Here is a 20002-nt window from a genome sequence, read left to right as displayed (position 1 = left end):
TGATGTAGCTGTAAAACCACAAATTTCCTTCAGAGGAACTTGAACTGATGAGAGTAAGTGGAAAAGTTATGGACACAAACATTCCGCCCCTTTACTCCTTTCAGGATCATTTTGCTTGAAAACATAGAGGACTTACTAAACTACGTCCAAAAGAAGGGGACTGAGACAAAGGAGTCAGACTAAACACACCACAAGATTTTAAATATCTGTACTGGCTGTCCATGTCCAGGCACTGGTGGGGTGGGGGGGCTGCAGGGCTCCTCTGTGAGGAGGGGCTGGGGCTGCCCCGTGCCAGACTCCAGCCAACTCCACTGACCCTGCCATTGGGCACAGCTGGGCCCAGCAGCCAAGATGGTAGCACCTAGGAGAAAGCGTGTTTAAGAAAGGGCAAATACACTAGACAGGCAGTGAGGAATGAGAGGGTTAAAAAAAAAAAAAAGTGTTAGAAACAGCCCCATGAACACCAAAGTCAGAGAAGAAGGAGCGGAGAAGGTGCTCCAGGCACCAAACCAAAGATTTCCCCCTAGTCCATGGGGAGGGCCATGATGGAGCAGAAATCCACACTGCAATCTGGGGAAAACCCCATGCTGGACCTGCGGTGCTGTATAAAAAGACTACAGCCCATATACTGGAATAGGGGAAAAGTGTGAGGAGGAAGGAGTGGCGTGGTGGAGCTGTTATAGACTGACCTCAATCCCCATTAACAATCCCTTCTGCTCCCCTTGGAGGGGTCTCACTATCCAAATCTATTTTCACTGGCAATGAATTACATTAATTTTCCCCAGAGTATGTTTTACTGTCCCATGACAGTAATTGGTAAGTGATCTTCCTGTCCTTACCTCAGTGAGCTTTTCCACCTTAATTTCTGCTCCTGTCCTGCTTAGGAGAAGGATTGAGAGAGCAGGTGGGTGGTCACATAGCAGCCAGCCAAGGTGAACCCACAGTACCTAAAAACAGAAAATTAAGACCATCTGACCTTCCAAAATAGGGGAGAAAGTGTGGAAAATTCTTTTCCTCAAGATATAGTAGTAGTGTAGAACTAGGAATGACATTCCCCCCCTGTCCCTTTCCTAAATGATGAATGTGAAAATGTTTTTTGTTGTAGCTGTGCTGCTATGCTTACACATCATCTTTTACACTCACAACATTCTACCATGTCTTTGTGCTGAATGTAATTGTTTATTTCACAGGTTAAATGAGACGAGCTGGTTTAAAAATAAATAAATAAATAAAAATATTTTTTTGCTTTCTGTCACTGTTTTTTTTTTATTAAGAGTGATAATTTTATATATATATTTAGGGGTGGGATTTTTTTTTTTTTTTTTTTGTGGAGCTAGCTAGTAAAGGTAATAAAAATCCAAAGCACTGAAAAACATGCAGAAAAAGAAAGTCAAACAAATTTTATAGTAATTGAAGTGTACTGCAGAATTACATTTCTACAGTCAGCCAGTATATTTAGAACACTTCTTTTTGATAACTAACTTCTGTTCCTTTTTCATTTTATGTCATAGCACTTTTTACATGTTTAACTATTTTTATTTTTAGAACACCTCTGCATTCTAGGGCTACATACAGCAGTTGAGGTTAACCACAAGCAATCCCTAACTTTGCTAGGTTTCACAAGAAACATACGGAAGACGAGTGCTGGAAAGAGATTTATCAGTTATCTCAGGAAGAAACTACAAGAAAGAGGACAAAGGAAACTATATGAACTTCTCGCCCTTTCTTTCCCCAGGGAAAAAAAAAGTAAATGATGCCTCAAAAAGATGCAGCATATCTGTAGTTTTTGTAATTTTTAACACAGGGCTGTGGCATAAAAACATAACTAAATTTTTAAGGACATATTACTGTTTGTTTTCTTTATGTGGGAACTGTGAGGCTGAATATGGGAGCTGAGAACCTGTATTGCTGCTTTCCTTCCCTATCTGTTCTTGGAGTTCTCAGGAAAAGGCACAACTGTTCATACCTATGTGCCAAGGCATAAGCTAATTTTCTGACAGTCTTATTGATAACAGAATTAAAGTTCCAGTGCTTTTCTTTTTCTTTTTTCTAAAGCTGCATCCTCCATACATACATAGATACGAATATGTATGGACCAAAACTGCATCATATTATCCTTCACCCAGACACACAAGGACAGAATCAAAGAGTAATTTCATTTGTCTCAAATCCCCGGCCTAGGTTTAAAGTAAAAACACTGTTTAAGATATATGTTGATATATATATCAAGTATGACATGTATGAAAACCCTACTTTCAATTTATGTCAAATAGCTTCTAACGTGAAGAGGAGAAATATGCCATTATCCAAAATTTTGCCATGAATGCTGTGCAAGATCGCGTAGATTCATAGAAACATGGATTCATGGGATCATAGAATTGCAGAATGGCTCAGGTTGGAAGGGATCTTAAAGATCATCTAGTTCCAGCCCCCCAGGGATACCTCCCACTAGACCAGGTTGCTCAAAACACCATCCAATCTGCCTTGAACACTTTCAGGGGTGGGGCACCCACAACATACCTTCTCTACTTAGAAGAAGTTTCTGAGATTATAGCTCAATGATATTGAAATTTGTCCATGTGGGGTTCTGATGTCTGATTGCATTAACAAGACATATATATGTGATTTAAATATCTGATGTTATTTTCTCTCTTTCTCTTCCTCTCTTTTTTTTTTTTTTCTCAGAACAAATTATGACATCGACATCTAAAGGAATTTTCCGGCCATTTTTGATTATCTTCATTGTCCTTGGTTGTTTCATGGCATTTATACTAATTTATATTAAACCAACAAACAGTTGGATCTCTGGTCCTATAGAATCAGCCAGCTCAGTTTTGAAAATGAAGAGCTTCTTTTCTTCCAAAACTGATAATGTTAACGAGACTACTATTTTGATCTGGGTTTGGCCATTTGGTCAGACATTTGATCTAACATCCTGCCAAACAATGTTCAACATCCATGGGTGCCATCTGACTATTGACCGCTCACTATATAACAAATCCCACGCAGTTCTCATTCATCACAGGGACATTAGCTGGGATCTGACTAATTTACCTCAGCAAGCCAGGCCACCATTCCAGAAATGGATTTGGATGAACTTGGAGTCTCCAACTCATACTCCACAAAAGAGTGGCATTGAACACCTCTTTAACCTGACCCTGACTTACCGGCGTGATTCAGATATTCAGGTGCCTTATGGCTTCATGATGGTCGGTACAAGTTCCTTTACATATGAAGTGCCAAGTAAAGAAAACTTGGTGTGTTGGGTTGTAAGTAACTGGAACCCTGAGCATGCTCGAGTCAAGTATTACAATGAGCTTAGCAAATACATTGAAATCCATACCTATGGGCAAGCCTTCGGAGACTACGTCAATGACAAAAACTTAATTCCAACTATCTCTACTTGTAAATTCTACCTTTCATTTGAAAATTCAATCCACAAAGATTATATTACTGAGAAACTTTACAATGCTCTTCTGGCTGGATCAGTACCAGTTGTACTGGGCCCTTCCAGAGAAAACTATGAGAATTACATTCCATCAGATTCTTTCATACACGTGGAAGATTTTCTCTCTCCAAGAGAGCTGGCAGAATATCTTCTAATGCTTGACAAAAATAACAAGATGTACCTTAGTTATTTCAACTGGAAGAAGGATTTCTCAGTGCATCTTCCTAGGTTTTGGGAATCACATGCATGTCTTGCTTGTGATCATGTGAAAAGACACCAGGAATACAAGTCAATTGGAAATTTGGAAAAATGGTTTTGGAATTAATGTGTGTGTGTGTGTATGTGTCTGTGTGCGCGTGTGCACTTTTTTGAAGAAGCCAGAAGGATCTTTAGTCCAAGTGGAGATGAAAGGAATAAGAAAAGAGAAGAAGGAAGAGAAAACCTTATGTCATGGTTTATCAGCTATCCTCTCTTGGCTGTCCTATTTATATTTTGTAAAAGATTTTAAAGATCATGAGCAGCAGTCATCAATACTCAGTTTTAAATTATAATGTACATACTAATTATGTGCACTGAAGAATATTTGATTGTTTACTATAATTTTTAAACAAGATTTTTCACATTGTCTATGAAGTATGCCTCAGTCTTGCACATAAAGTAGTCATTTTTAACATTTTTTTCATTTTTTTTTAAGATTTTATTTGCTTTTTAACCTATTTGGAAAACGAGGACACGACTCTTAAATGCCATAGAGAATTTTAAGAACATAATTTTCTGTTCTATTCTGAAATGTGTGTAATGTTTTAAAAAACAGTAAAGTTTTTTTATGGGTCATCTTATATTTTAAGAACACAGTGAAGTCCAATATCTGTCATTCCAGTGTGATCAATTGCACCCCTTTTTAAGGGTGCAGAATGTAGAAATACAGTTTTTTAAAGGTATTACAATAGCAGACACTCTGTTTCTAAAAAGGATGAGTTTCCTAAGAAACAGCTCCTAGAGTTACTTTAGGAATACGTTTGTTACCCTCTGAAGAGTAGAGAAGCCAGATATAAACAAGATGAACAATCTTAGTGATCAAAGCCTGATTCGTCCAACTTTTGAATGCATTTAAATGCAGCATGTCCTTAAGTTTCCTTGTGTTTCAAGTATTGTTTACCTGAATCAGGGCTGTAATTGGTGTTATACTGATACAGAAGTAAACAGATTTTAATATAGGCATTTGATCGCATCAGACTCGTGCACTGAATTCAGCTGGTAATAGTAAACTTTTAGAAATAGCTTGTTAAAAGATTCTAGAAATTTCTCTCTCTCTCTTTTTTTTTTCAATTGTCAAATTTCTCTCCAATTCTGTAAAGATCTGTTGAACTGTAATTATAGTTGGACTACTTGCTGAGTGGTGAGTTTCTTTTCTGAAAGAAATATGATGAAAATCAGTAAATAAGTTATGAAGATGACATATTCAACTATTCAACTCATTAAGCTAATGAGTTTTGTTTTCTGAAAATATTTTGTTTGACAGGTATAAACAAATGCATTCTTGAGAACAGTACATGCTTTCAAAATCTGAATATACAAGCAGATTTTTAAGTATTAAATTTGCTCTGATAACAAATACAGAAATGTGATGATTGTCATGATTGTTAAAAATATATCTGTTTCTAATGTGTGTCATCTGATTTTATTACTTTTTTCTTCCAACAGCTAAGACTTAAATTCTGGATTGCTGTGTATAGTACAAGGTTAGTTTAATGACGTAGACATATGGATATATTTTGATACCAACTGAAAGCCAATCAGCTTTTTTTTTTTTTAGGTCAAAATATTACAGATTACAGTTTCTACTGAGTTGCAGTCAGCTCTCAGAATCTAGCGTCTACTATTTTGATATGTTTTAAAATCATACTAGAAATGTGAATTCTTTTCTGACTATATTATCTCTTCTTTAAACTACAGAAAGAGTTGTAAAAGAAATTGAAGTAAAAGAAACGTTAAAAGGTACAAACTCACTGGTAAGCATCACACAGTACAATTAGTACATTGTTCCAATAGTTAACAGATGAACATTGAGTTCAAACTTTCGAGACTTAATCCTAAGAAAAAGAAAATAACATGTAAAAAGCTTGAAACATGAAGGTATAAAATGCTTTTCATTTACTGTGAACAAATACATGTCCTGCTACTAAAGTAAGGTCTGGTAAAAGAAGCTACATACAGAAAAGAATGAAAAAAGTCTAAAGGTTTAACTGGAAAAACTTCTAGTTATGTGATGCAGAAGACCTTGATCAAGCAATGTAATTGATAAATACTTAAGATTAAACTTGCAGACAACAAGTTTGCTGCAATAATGGATCAAGTTATAAGTGATGATAAGCATTAACAAACAATAAAGTGATTTGTGAGATACTTTGTTTACCCCAGGCTGGAACAGAAACATGGAAGGCTGTAAGAGTAATATATTTACATTTCTAAACTCAGAAACTCCTCTGAAAATCTTACAGAAACACTTGTGTTCTCCCTATGTTCTCCCTATGTCTCCATTTAAATATTTATTTATACTGTGTATTGTTGTCTTAAAAAACTAATTTACAAGATACTGTGAACCTCCTAAATTCACCAGCATCCCAGCAGGAAACAAGATGAGCTTACCTTGCAAATTAATGCAATATAAGGAAACCCAGTCTTCTAAAACCAAGTGTTGACATCGTTGTAATGTGAATAATATTTCTATAATTTTGAAGGCAAGTCGCTATTGCCCACAGGAACAAAACCTTTCTGTTTCTTCATACTTTTTGATTTCAGGGCTGTGAAATTATCAGCTGCTGATTATGGCACGGCTTTGGCTAGATTACCTGATTTCCTTGATGCTGGAATTTGGAAGTTCTTTGCATTGACCTCAGTGGAAGTATATTCACCCTTTGGTGAACATGCGCAGTCCCTTATTTCATTCCTCGTTCCAGATAGCGGGAGTTGTGCTGGGCATTACAAAGCCTTAGTCAGAGGAGACTAATTCCTTGGCTTCAAGATTCAGTTGATAAATTCTTATATTAATAACAAGTAAGCACAATAATGAGATGAGATGGGAATATATATTACTTGTTACTATCAATAGGAGTATACACTGGAAAGTTTTGAAATATATGCTAAGTGTTAAGCCTGTTAGTAATATTGTTACTTCTGTGAGCACTGGATCCAGTCAGCATGGTTAATCTTGTGCTGAATTTTAAGGTACATGACAATCTTTTGCTGGAACTGGAAACAGAGTCGTTCTTGTCACAAAAACTCTACACAAGCTTGTATACTTTGCCTTCAGGATGCATTACTTGAATTGTTTCAAAGATTAATAAAACAGGAGAAATTTAAACCAGATTGAAATGACTAAGAATCATGGTCAAATCCTAACAAGAGACGTGGCCCTAGAGCCTCGCTGATATTCCTGAAGTGTGCGGTCTGGAACATAAGTGAGTCAGCCATTTTATGAAGATTTTAGGGGGATCTACGTGTATTGTCAAGCCTCAAGCAGTCCTGAATGTAAAGAGCTTTGCTGACAGAAGCTGTAACATCTTCAGGCATATCCAGCCTAGGTGGTAAATGATGGAAACAATGGATGTAAATTATCTGAACTTCGTGTAAGCAAAAATGCAGTCTGCCTGGACCTACACACCTAACTCACAGAAGATTGATTCCAGTCTGTCTGTGCTCTTTCTCTGAGCCATCCTACATGAACAATTAGTGTAACGGGTTCAAATAGTAAATCACTGTGAAGGAGAATGGGCAAAAACTATTAATTATGGAAAGAAAAATTACATGGAATTAGTTAAAATGGAAAACAAGGCATTATTTATGCCATGGTACCATTGTCAAAAGAAGATAGTTGTAAAATAAAAGAGAAATTAAAGATGAGAAATCACATCAATTCTTACTATTTTCTTAACAATTTTATTTCAGCCAGTCAGTTCATTTTATTTGCCAGCCCAGTAATCCAGCAGCATGCTTACTTGTCACATATTATATTGTCAGTCATTGAAGAGAGAGAGTAATCATTATTCTTTCTTTTACTATACCTTCTTTTGGTTGTTTTTAGTCACTCTGTGCTACACTGAGCTATCGACATTATACTGTCTTAATCAGTGTGGAAAATAAGATCCAAAACAGATAAAATGCTAACAGCAGATGCATTGCTATCCCACTGAATGTGAACAGACATCAGACAAACTGGCAGCAGATCCTTCTAAAGCAGACTTTTCCTTTCATTTCACCAACACTCAATGACCATAGCAGCTCATGCTCAATGTGAGATCTCCCTTCCTTAGTAAATTCTGGTCCCCAGTTTCTTTGAATGTCTCTTGCCATCCAAGGTGGCTGTGATTGCAATGAACAAGCAGCCTGAGTGAGTCCCACAGACCGTGCAAGAAAGAACCAGCAACATATTTGGTTTGTAAGAAATACATCAAATGAAAAGAAAGAGAGGTAGAATATGGATGTGGGGCTGCAGACTTCGTGCAGACTGAGCACTGTCTGTGTGACTGGCACTGCTGATCACAGTAGACAGACGGTTACTGGCTCTAGCTACTTATGTTCACTTCTCAACCTGGAATTGAAGAAAGAAAAAAAAAAAGTACCATATACTTTTCTCTCATCTCTAATCAGGCAAGCATCAGTTAAATAACCAATAACTGTTGCTGATTATTCAAGAATGACACTCCTGTTGGCCTTGCATTATCTCTTTTATTAGATAAAAATAACATTGGGGGTGGAAGACTGAAGTCTGTCAGTAAGTTAATCATATTTCCTGTTTGACATGAAGAATTCTTAATATCTTTTTTTTTATTATTATTTTGAAATAAATCCTTCTGCTCTTATGCAACAATGCTTTTTGAACCTAGTTCAGAAAGGACCTTAAGCACATGCATATGACCATAAGACTCAAGCACATGCTTAAATTTAAGAGCATCTTAAATGCTTTAATGCACTGGGGCTTCTAACAGTATATTTTTATTGTCTTTGGGAATCGTGCCAGAGAGCACAGTCTATAGCACAGGCCCATTTGTGTGTCCTTTTAGCATCCATGTGTCTATTCTGTGAGTGAACTGGCTACTCCAAATTGAAAACTCTTCAGACTAATTCTGGCTTAGTGCTTATCCATCAGACTTTGGCCCTACTCTTCTGCTTCAGCATATAACATGTGCCACCATCACCTCATGTCATCCACTCAGCATGGCACCCCACCTTACAGCCTCCCTGTGCTGTGTACTTGGGTGTTGGATACAGAGGTGAGAGGAGCTGAGACTTGCTGAGATAGTATTTAGAATACTCTCCTAGGAAGAAAGTATAAAACCTGGTCACATCTGCTTCCATTTAACCCAGACTGAGTATGTCCTAGAGGGGATGAGCCTAATCATGGAACAACCATAGAGTATCCTGATTTGGTAGGGACCCATGAGGGTCATCAAGTCCAACCCCTGACTCCACAAAAGGCAACCCAAGAATTAAACCATGTATCTAAGAGCATTTACCAAATGCTATTTGAACATCTAAACGTGAACCCATGATTTACCTCTTATTTGCTTTCTGAGGATAAGAAAAGGCATATAATTGAAAAACAGCATGTGGTCTTTTTCCCACTGTTGAGGAAATGTTTGCATCCTTCATCTTGGAGAAGTATAGAACCAGAAACAGCTGAGTTGTAAGTAAATGAATTTGACTACTTATTTAAGCTAAACTAGAGGTTTGGGAACTAGAGATCAACAGCCTGGGAGAGACAGAGGGCACCAGTGTGTCTATGCAGGCTGACAGGGAGCCTTCTGACCTTTAAATCTAATGGTGGAAGTTAGTCAAATATTCAAGTGCTTTCTTCATCCAAACCAGTAAACTATTGAGAAGAGAATCTAGGTGAAGTACTTGTTTATCTAACAGTTGGTGGGTATTCTTATTAACATTGGATGACAATTCTGCTTTTTTGTTTGTTTTGTTTTTCTAATATAAGTGTTTTTTAGATGTTAGACCTCAATCAACAAATACAATTCATACAAAATGGTTGTTTAAGCTTCATCTTTTACTCCTTGCTCAGGCAAATATTCCACTGAAGTCAGTAGCTGATTTGGGACATTCCCATTCAGTAATACAGGATGAGCCCAGAGTGGAATTGCTAGGGTAGAAAGCAACCTTCTCATTCGTGGATGTTTTCCTTCTAATATTTGAATAAATAGTTCTAGTGCTACAGCCCATTCTAACTTCAAAGAATCAGTGTAATATTCATACTGGTTAGATATGTTCATAAAAAGTACAGAAATGCCAAGAAACTGATTAAATATACCATGCAGTAGTAATTTTAATTCATGGCACAAAAGCCACAGAGCGATACAGATAATAAAACCATAAACTCATGAGAAATACTTAGTTCTAGAGACATCATCCTGTGGTTTCTGTATTGGAAAAAGTCAATTACTCTATTGGAAAGCTATTTAATTGAGAAACCTTTATGTTGCCATATTCTCCATGCAATTAACTGAACCCAACAGTTTCTGTGCAATGAAGAGTTCAGAGATTTGATCACATGGCAGAGCCTTTCACCTCTGGGTTAACTGCCTGAGTTATGAGTAGGTTGGTGCAGGTGGCTATTTGGGAACCTCTAGCAGGTGATACTGTGATCTCAACCAGGCTTCTCATTCCTACCTTTAGCCAAGGAGGTAAAGAACTAAAGTGAGACGCATGTAACATCTTTGTGTATTTCTCAGTGCACAGACAGGGTGACCTAGGGTGCTCCCAGTCCTGCAGTCTGCACCATGCCTGTTTGTGATTACATAGAAGTCTCTGTTGTCTTCAAGAGTATTGGCATTTCTTTGAAGTATGGTGCTTGTCTGTACAAATGAAGTATTCATACCTGGGGGAACTCTTCATTAACATTCCTAAGTAAATAATTAGTAAAAAAATCATCTAATCATTGCAAATTGGCAGAAAAAGCAATTGTTGGTTATTCTGTATATGAATTAGTCCAGCATAAAATAGGCTTTCATGAAACCCTGTCCCCCTGACTTGATACAGACAGTTTGGATCTATACACAAGGACATGCATGACAGCAAAATGTGAAAGATATACCATAAACTAATGCTTAAATCTATGAAATTGGGATAAATTTCCTACAGAGCCTTGAAGCTATAACTAACCACTTAACAGTCACCAAATGAAAATGTTCCCATCAGTCCTTTTCCTTATAACATGGTATGAAAAGCCTGTCTGATATATGTATGCTGTTTGGTAAATAATTTAACCATAAAATCTATATTTTCCTTTGCTGTTTTCTTTTGTAATGCATATGTTAAATGAGATTAAAAAGTATGGAAAGTTAACTCCCTTGGTGCAGGTTAATGTTTCAAGGATTCAATGGATATCCTGAAGACAACAAAATGAGAAGATTTTCCATCTATACAAAATCCTAACGTGCCAAACTGCTTCCAGTGAATACTAATAATAATAATTAAAAAAAAAAGTTACATATGTCTTTTTATTAGGATTTCCAAAATCTTCTATTAACGCACTGTAATTTTGCACTATTTTGTAAGAAAATTAAAAAAAAAAGGAAAAAGAAAAAAAAACTGACAAAGAAAGAAAAAAAACTCTAAAAATAGATGCCAAATGTATAGTTTGTAAAATACTATTTTTCTTATATAAGGTGTCATCATATAGTGAATCTAACTGTGTTATTGTAAACTGTGAAAAATGTGATGTACTGTTGTGACACAGCCTGTCAAGGGCCATTTCTAACACACAGATTAGTCACCTGGACTTGTTTGTATATGAAACATATTCATAAATCTGATATCACTTTTATACTTATTTTTTGTAGGCTATTTTTCCACATTTACAACACAACTGTTATTTTATATCAAACATTAATTTTGCTTTAAAATATTGTTTAAATAGGTGGGTGGGTGTCTTAAATGTGCCAGATGTTCAAAACTGTAACAAGGTACTTCAGAAACTATTCTTTGCAAAGCTGTAATGCTGCTGAAATTCAAAATGTTTTGTTGAACAAGCAGGCATACTGCCAATAAACAATGGTTTCTGGTCCATGATAATGGTGATAATGTTACATTCGCTAGGATAAATGCCTAGTGGTTATGAGCTGCATTTCCCTCTCCTTCTCTATGTTGGGGAAACAATACTGGGTGCCATAGCTGAATGTCATAGATACTCAGCCACTTGCATGATGTGCCATGGACTTGACCTCCAAAATATATTGTTGAGAATTAGGAGAAAAACCCTAAAGCTGCTTGTCCTGATTCAAACCCACATTGGGCATGGATCATGTTAACATGGGATTGCACTCAGAACTGGCACAATCTCCGTAAAGATAGTAAGCTGTCTGTGTAGAAACATGGGACCACATTTACTCTCCTAGTGAAAGATCAGGACCAAAGTTCCTTTCTTGTGTATTTGAGCTTACACACGTAACATTGAATGGGATCTAATATGAACCCTTTATTCATGTTCTCAACTAATAATATTTCTTGTACTGACAACTTAATCTTTTATATGTTTTAAATAGCATACATAATGCATAAATTCATGTGTAAGAAATAATAACCATGGAAAACTGAATTTTAATAAAAGAATGAAAACCATTCTTATCTGCAGGCACATTTTAAGATGCCACGTTAAAAGGAAATCTTGTAAAAAGCTGTATTTTTTATTTGTCAGTGATTGTATATTTTGCCCCATGATGTTTTATAACAGGAATTCTACCAAACTGTTTCTTCGTTACCTTCAAACAATATCATCACCCTGAGATGCGTCCAAAAAATGTAGAGGTTTAACCACTGATGTTTTTCAGTATATTTTTAATTTGATGTTGTTGTTAATCTTTGTTCTGATTACCTATAACTATGGTCAGAATTTTAAACACAATTTGACTGCAGTCAGAAGATACCTACTGTATGAAACCATAAGTAACTGTAACCATTTCAAGGACTTTCATCATTTATGTGAAATTAATCTTTCTGAACTCTGATTCTGACATGGTTAATAAGCAGCTCACTGACTCTTATTTATTGAGCACTGGAATTCACCCCAAAGGATAAACACTGAATTATGTAAATAATAGTGCTCTATATAAGCCTAACAAATTATTGTAATAGGTATATTTAAAATAAAAGAAAACATTCTAAGTGTACTACAGTCTTTGATCATTATTTTGTAGGTCTAATGCCATTCTTTTTCTTTTTGTAGTTCTCAACAAGAGCTGGATCTAAAGATTGTTGCTAGTCATTCCCATGACTTCTGGCTAAGATTTCACAAACAGTATTTTGCTTTTTTTTAAGTAGTTACACACAAAATCCTTGCAAGTGGTCAGGGTCAGAATGAATTCACGTAGATTCTTGTATGACTTTCCTGTGTACAGTAAGCAACATAGCTAAATCATTATGGTACTACTGTTGAAGTTACTTTGCCTTGCTTTTGACGATGCAAAGTGGCACTCTCCTTGAGCAATCATTTGATTCTCCTGAAAGTACAAGACATTTGCTAATGGAAAATGGGCTTTATTAGGTCTACGTAATCCTACAAAACAAATGATCTTTAAAATTTCTCAGAGGATCATCAATGGAGAAGTAATTTACATGTTCGTATTTCATTGCATTACTGTACAAGTAACCTACATTCACAGAGCTTAACTATATGTCTACAACAGCAAGTGGTTAACACGGTGTCAGTTTTATTTCCAAGTATGTATGCAAAAAAAATAAATAAAATTGAAATATCTGCCAGTGAAATAAATGTACTAACTAATGCAGCATTCCCAGTAGAACAGAGCATTTGGTCCCAGTGGTAACAGAAGCAAGGCAGAATATTATTTTTGGCTACAGTGCAACTTGTAGAATGGGTTAGGGTGTTCAAAAATCCTTCTCCCTCCCATTAGGTGGGTAATTTGCTTTCCACCTGAGTTAAAGCTTTGCTAACTTGGATACATTCTTTAAAAGTTTCTTACATTTATGCCATTTGCTCAAACCAGAATTATCATTATCTTCAACTTACCCATGAAAAATGCAGAGGCAAATTATTTTTTTTTTAATAGTAGACAGGAAAGAAATCCCTGTCACATTTCATTATTCACTCCTTCTCATTTCCTCTTCTTACACTCAAAAGCCATATCAAAAAGTCAGACTAGGACAGCTAATACAACCTTCTGCCTTTAAAACAGAACTTTTTTTTTTTTTTCCTCAAATGATCCATTTCATCCTCCCTCTCAAACAAAAACTCCCTCTGCTTATACTAACTTATTGGACATAAAGCCTTACATGTTTGGAAAACCAGGTCAGAAGAAACTGACTTAGTGATCTGCCTCTAGAAGCACATCCCTGAAGTGAAAGCCAGAAGTTGTCGTGCACAGAAGGTGTGCAGGTTTCTAGCACTGCCAGCAGCAGGATTCCAGAAGCTGAAACCACATCTATGAGTGATAAGGCTGCTGTGGGCACAACTTCCTCATGCAGTAAAACAAGAAATAACCCCACATTAGCCTTACACAGGCTGGTACTTTGGCACAAAACTGTGCATTGAACTGAACATGAGCCCAATGTGAGTCTGAGAACAGGCTAGCACCTCTCAGCAAAGCTGATGTAGAAGTTAAAGACAGACAAGTAGTTACAGCACTTCTGGGTCCATCAGCTGGTTGCACCCTTGTGCACCACATTTCAAAATACCCCATGTCGATTCTCACTCACTAAAACAGCAGCTTCCTTCCTAGTCTAATATTTTCTCAACACATATTTTAATTCCAATAAAGTTTTTGGATAGAATAACAAGCCTTTAGGCAAAAGACCTGGCTGTAGCTTAAGATATCTCAGAGCAGATGCCTGCATGTAGGTGTGTAGAGGTGCAATGAATAAGTTCCCACTACATGAGAAGGAGTCACAAGTTAAAAAAAGTAAAAGGAGTCTGAGAGCAACTCATCTCACCTACTCTGTCTTCATCTTCAGTCCTGCCTAAGATCACATTAAAAAAAGAATATATTATCTAGCAGTTCAATGACAATTTTATTACAATTAATTTTTATGTACAGTGCATCAGAAAATAGAAAGCTGCTTGTGTTGAAAGGTGAAAAATAAGTTTCCATTTTTTTCAGTAAAAATTAGTTTTTTATAATGTTCTAATTGATGTTTATGAAAGATCAAAATTATTCTCAAAATTTTTGCTTTTAATTCAAAACTTAAAATAATATGAATATTTCCATAATGACTAAATAATATTAAGACTAATTTGAGAAACTCCGCACTAATTTCAACACTTTTATGAGATATTTCTTTTTCTCAAAGGAGGCTGTTTTTCAATGACAGGATTCTTGAATGAGGAAAATGTCATCAACAGCATTTTCATTCTTCGCTTGGCCTCTGTCATCTGAATTCTGTCATGTGTGAAGAGCACATACTCAGTGGGCTGTGGTTAATCAAAATGGAAAAGTTGTTGCAAAAGGTTTCAAAATAATTTCTATGTAGTCACAGACTCTCTGATACACCACAATCATGTTATTCCTGCAACAGGAGCAATCATCTAATAGCTCATTGCCATCTTTCAGACACATTCTTTCAAGGTACAAAGTTCACTTTGGTTTATAAGCTGCTCAGTCTTGTTTTCCAGCACCATCACAGTTTCTGGCATTTGTTGACACTGTCTCCACCTTACGTCAACTTGGTTTCCTCAGCCATATCATGCCCTCTCCTTCTGCACTGAATCTATATTTTTGCATTCTATTTTGACAGAAGAAAGAAAAAATAATAATAACATGTACTTCCAGCTAGAATGATTCAAGCCCCGTACACTTGAACTAGTGAGTCCTATAGTCCTACATCACTGCCCCGTCATTGTCATTAAATTAGATTTAATTCACCGATAAGTGCACTGAAATGAAATCTAACAAGGTACATTGAAATCAGGTGCTTTTTAATTGGTTCTGCTTGTCAACCAAATATATTGTAATGCAATCAACTGGATGTGTCAATCACATCCAGAATGACAATTTTACCCTTGAAACCTTTTATTCCAATATTGCTCCAAGCTGTCATGTGGTTGTACTGTACCAGACCCAGTCCTGAGCTCAAAGACAGCAAGCAATACTAAGGGGACTGAGCAATATCACAGGATAACCTTGCACTCAGATGTTATCTGAGATTTCCTGATTAATAGAAAAATAAAAATCAGATACAGTTAGACATACCATACAATTTACTACAGAAAAATCCACCTGCACAGCCCCATCTCATGTCCAGCACCATTTATCAACTCTGTCTCAGCACAACCCTTGAGTTTGCACCTAGTGTCCTGGCTTCTGGCTAGCACAGAGCACTGTGTGGTCCCACGGAGCTCTCCAGTGCCCCAGACAAGCTGCCTAGCAATAATGAAGAATACACTCATCTCCAAGCTTTCCTGAGAGCTGGATGGCACTGCCTGGTGAGGACTGAGGCAGGCTTAATCCTGCAGGACACCCACTGGCCATACAAGATCTGGGTCAATGAGAGAGTGTTCAAAAGTGCAGTTTCATCTTTTTTTTTTTTTTGTCTTTAATGTTGGATGTCTGAAAAAATCTTTTATCTTCTGTTTGTTTGATATTAAAGAGCATGCTCTTTTCCACTAGCTCTGAAAGCAGTGGCACTTAATATTATCATTCAGAACCTCTTACAAAAATTACAGATCCGAAACTTTAATCTTTGTAGTGATTTCACGTCTCTGATGCATTAAATATTAGTGTTTGAGATGAATGCTTTTCACAGATAAACATATTGTATAGCAAGACAGAGCTCTTCCACCTACTTTTTTTTATAAGGCTCAAAAATGTACTTACAAATGAAAACACAGCTCATGAGCTTTCTTATCAGCCAAAAAAAATATGCAGGAATGTGCACCATAATGATAATAATGATAACTCTTGCTTTTTCCAATCTTCCATTCAACCAAGGAGATCAAAGAGTTAATGAAATAGATCTGACCCTTCAGCATTTTTAAAGCTGTTTTTCCTTGATAATGAAAATTTTAGACATAAAAGGCTATAAGACTCCTTCCATACTTAAGAAAATCATCTGCACAAGTGTTTGCAAAATCGGGGCCATTAATTTCCAGACAAACTGGTGTCTTGTGTAAATACTCATGTTTTCATCTCCCTACTTTAAAGAACTGAAGCAGAGTTTATGAATGACATAGCCCACTTCAGGTAGTCAGGCTGTCTGCTCAGCACAGTGCAGCCATGAGCAGGAGGAACTAGCTCAGCTATTGTACCACACAGTATGCATACATACCGATGTAACCACCTGCCCACACCACTCCCAGCACCTGGGCAAGCTCACCTTGAGCCACTGCACTTCTAAAAGGGATCTGCTAAACCCCTCCATCCAAGAAATCTTTAGACTTCTCCCTCAAGGTTAGTATTTTTTTCTCCTAATGTAAGAAAAACATCTTTAGGTGATTTTCTGTATTTCTTAATCCTGTAATGAAATCTGTGACTAAGTTACCTGGGAGCCTCTCCCTGTGGTGAACATTAACTCATACCTTTACAAAGCAATTGACTACCGCTGACCACATCATTAAAAAAAGGTGTCATTAACAAGGAGATTTTTGTCTTAATCTCTCAGGAAAAGCAACCACAGCTTGTCTTCAGTGAAACATTTAGATATTTTGGAAAACATTTAATGCTGATATCTGTACTGAAGAGATGGCTCCTTTCTCCCTTCCCATTACTTTTCTACCCTGTAGCCCCCACCTTTTTTTCTGCCAACTTGTTAATGTCAACTTGATAGTTGAGATTTACTACAGGACTGGAAAGGGCATGTTTTGAGACAGAATGCCCAGAACCAGCCATTCTCAGTAACTTGAGCATAATTTTTTCATACCTTACCTTAAAATTACTCAGGAAGCAGTTTTGCTGCTTAGAATCATGGTGCTTCTTAGTTAATGTACTCCTTCTCACTGAAGCCCATCTCATCTTGTGACAGCACTGCTCTTCAGCTTAAAAGAGAAAAAACTGTTTTCTTCCTCCCTTAAATTTACCATCAAGATGTATTTTCTTAGTGTTGCATCCCCTCTCTGTTTTCAGTTTGCTCTTCCTTTTGCTTTTCACATCACAGTTTTGCTATGCCCTGATATTTTTATCTGCCAAGAGCAATTTATCCTTCCTGAATATGAGTGACTAGACTTCTACACAGCATTCGAGATGCTCGGTAGTACCAGCTTCAAAAGTACTTCTCTAAAATGATTGACCCGTTTTCTATCTCTCTTCCAGTCCCCTCCCCAAAGAGCCCTTTACTGGAGATGTCTCTGGCCTTATAGCGATTTTTTTATTGCTCTCCCAATAGCAGATTGCTTCAGCTTGAGGGCATTGCCCAATTCTCCTCCCTTAACTGTTTCTCAGTCCCTTATTCCCACTACAGAAGAATTCCCTTCATTCATTTACCAGCTCAGCACCCTAATATTATCTAAAAACCTTACGTAACTTTTGTTTTCCTATTTTAACATATTAGCATAATATAATTGAAATTGCTTGCGAAGTCCAGAAACATTAATTTCAAGGCACTGTTGATTGCATTGTTCTAATACTTGCAGTAATATCTCCACTGTATGATATGACACCCTCCAAGACAGAAAACAGGCTTAATAAGCTTTATCATCTCCTCTGAAGCTAATTACTTCTGTGGCTTTTACTTCACAACACATTCTGGTTTTTAAAAGTTCCTCAAAACATCCCTCTCCACCACCAGTTTTTACCTTGACAACACACTGCTCATTCTCAATTTATTTCCTAAAACATAACAATGCCTCTCCACAGCAGTCATTCAGTGAAGTTCATCACCAGCTCCATCCCCCTTAATAGACATTTAATTATTTTAAGATCCTTTAGCAGAAGAAGGAATGAAGCCTAGTTTTATGAATTCAGGTCCTGTAGCTGGATTCTCTAGCATATAATTAGGTGTGATGTCTGATTAAAGCTTTTCTCACAATCAGGACATTCATAATAGCTCTCTCTTGTGGATTCCCTGGTGTCTCTGGAGGGCTACATTCAGAAGTCAGGCTTTCTTCCAGAAGGAAGACTTTACAGGACTGTTTGAACTATCTAGTTGCCCATTTCAATGAATGTTATATGAACATATTATCTTCACATCTACAAACATTCTGTGGAATTGTCTCATATGCTGATAAATTTTGAAATGTGAAAGATACAGCTAAACAGGGAAACATAGGTAGATACATATAAAGGAGAAAGTAATCATTAGTAAAATCACTAATCACTTAGTAAATAACATTTCCTAAGCCTCATATCCTTAGGAAATATCTATAATATCTCATTCTGATATATAGCTCCTTCTACCATGAAGCATTATAAAAATCTACCATTTTCACACCTTTAGAGAAACACAAGCTCAACTTTCACCTCCCAGGAAGAAACAAGAAAGACAAAAGCCAGCTTCTATGCTGAAACAACTACTGTTTCACTTTCAATCCATTTACAACGCTCCTTCTTCATCAGACTCTTGATTTTGTAAGAATCACATTACGTTCCTTTTGTGCAATATTTCTCTTCTTGTCTTACCTACAAAGACAGTATTTCCCAAATGTCCACATACTAAAAAAAAAAAAAAAAAAAAAGAAAATTAGAATGACAGCTAAGAGTTTTTCCTAAAGAACAACCATTCCCCAACTGTTCATTAAAATACAAGCCGCTCACAAGTAAGTACACAGCCAAACAGGCATTAAAGAAAAACTATTTTGGGAAGCCTACTGCACTGTACATATGGGCATCTGCTTGTATCTGCTCTTGGAGACAGACCACTGGGCTAGGTGGACTCCATGTCTAACCCATTTTGATCCTTCTTATGCCCTCATACAGAAGCATCATGGTGAGCTTGCCATGATAGCATCTGAAATCTGACCTACCAATGCCACAGTTTGTCATTCCTGGAGACCAATGTCAGCACCACGTTCACTGGCCGACTTCTAAAACCTCTCTCGTAGATATTTACCAGTCTGTGTGCGCTCTTCAGGCAACCCCGGTGGCACGCTACTCAGATATAGCAGCAGGTGGCAGACTGCCTAATGGTATCGTTTCTCTCAAAGCAAATCTGCTGTGAGAGTTAATTGAAAGCTTATCCGGCTGTACCTGAGTTAGCTCACAGAAGCGCTAAACAGCAGGCTGCCAGGGATGTGCAAGCCAGCTACACACCTCGGAGGCAGCAGCATGTGGATAAAGCTAATTTGCCACTGCGTTGGCATCATGACATTGTGTGTGGTACACAGGCAGCTGAGTACCATATTTCTCTATAAAATTCAGACGTTAACTAATTCCAGAACCAGCACTGGACTCTGAGAGCCTCAGAGAAGTGGAAGATACAGGTTTCTCAGTCCTCTTTCACGAACATCAGAAGACTTGTCCTTGCTTGTGTATATGCATTCCCACAGATTTCAGCCCCACAGAACTGCCCTCCTTGCTGGTCCTTCAAGTGACTGGGGAATACCCAAATCTGGCTTCAGTCAAACTATGAGCCATATCTACAAAGGTAGATACAGGCAGTGGGAAA

At 37.1% G+C, this 20002-nt stretch overlaps 2 protein-coding genes across 9 annotated transcripts in view; one reads left to right on the top strand and one right to left on the bottom strand.

The window, feature by feature from the left end:
- Positions 1–12621, top strand: part of FUT9 (fucosyltransferase 9) — a 120398-nt gene extending 107777 nt beyond the window's left edge. For all 5 annotated transcript variants that reach the window (XM_080588512.1, XM_080588515.1, XM_080588514.1 and 2 more), the window contains one exon: positions 2686–12621. In XM_080588512.1, the coding sequence (XP_080444638.1) occupies positions 2686–3773 (1088 nt within the window). In that variant the 3' untranslated portion in view covers positions 3774–12621. The remainder of the gene's footprint in view (positions 1–2685) is intronic.
- On the bottom strand, positions 10681–19511 carry LOC308193625 (uncharacterized protein). Of its 4 annotated transcripts, none has more exons than XR_013949818.1 (5): positions 19362–19511; positions 19018–19050; positions 17329–17438; positions 16781–16871; positions 10681–14879 (listed from the first exon to the last, which is right to left on the bottom strand). XR_013949818.1 is itself a non-coding variant. In XM_080588518.1 (4 exons), exons 1-4 carry the CDS (start codon positions 19378–19380, stop codon positions 14733–14735), a joined length of 309 nt encoding a protein of 102 aa, XP_080444644.1. In that variant the 5' UTR covers positions 19381–19511; the 3' UTR covers positions 10681–14732. The 4 variants fall into 4 exon arrangements, 1 of the variants encoding a protein (XP_080444644.1); XR_013949819.1 differs by having other exon boundaries at positions 10681–15190; positions 19362–19509; XR_013949820.1 differs by lacking the exon at positions 16781–16871 and having other exon boundaries at positions 10681–15190; positions 19362–19503.
- Positions 19512–20002: the final 491 nt, after the last annotated feature.

This window comes from Anser brachyrhynchus (assembly GCF_964034855.1).
Source record: "Anser brachyrhynchus genome assembly, chromosome: 3".
Classification (NCBI taxonomy): Eukaryota; Metazoa; Chordata; class Aves; order Anseriformes; family Anatidae; genus Anser; species Anser brachyrhynchus.
The sequence above is the reverse complement of the archived record's forward strand: the minus strand, read 5'-3'. Positions and strand labels throughout refer to the sequence as shown.

Coding starts and splice junctions, on each gene's coding strand:
- LOC308193625 (XM_080588518.1), bottom strand. Junction 17,439..19,017: donor GGGAAATACTGTCTTTGTAG/GTAAGACAAGAA, acceptor TTCTCTTTTAAG/CTGAAGAGCAGTGCTGTCAC. Junction 14,880..17,328: donor GCTTCCTGAGTAATTTTAAG/GTAAGGTATGAA, acceptor GATTAACCACAG/CCCACTGAGTATGTGCTCTT.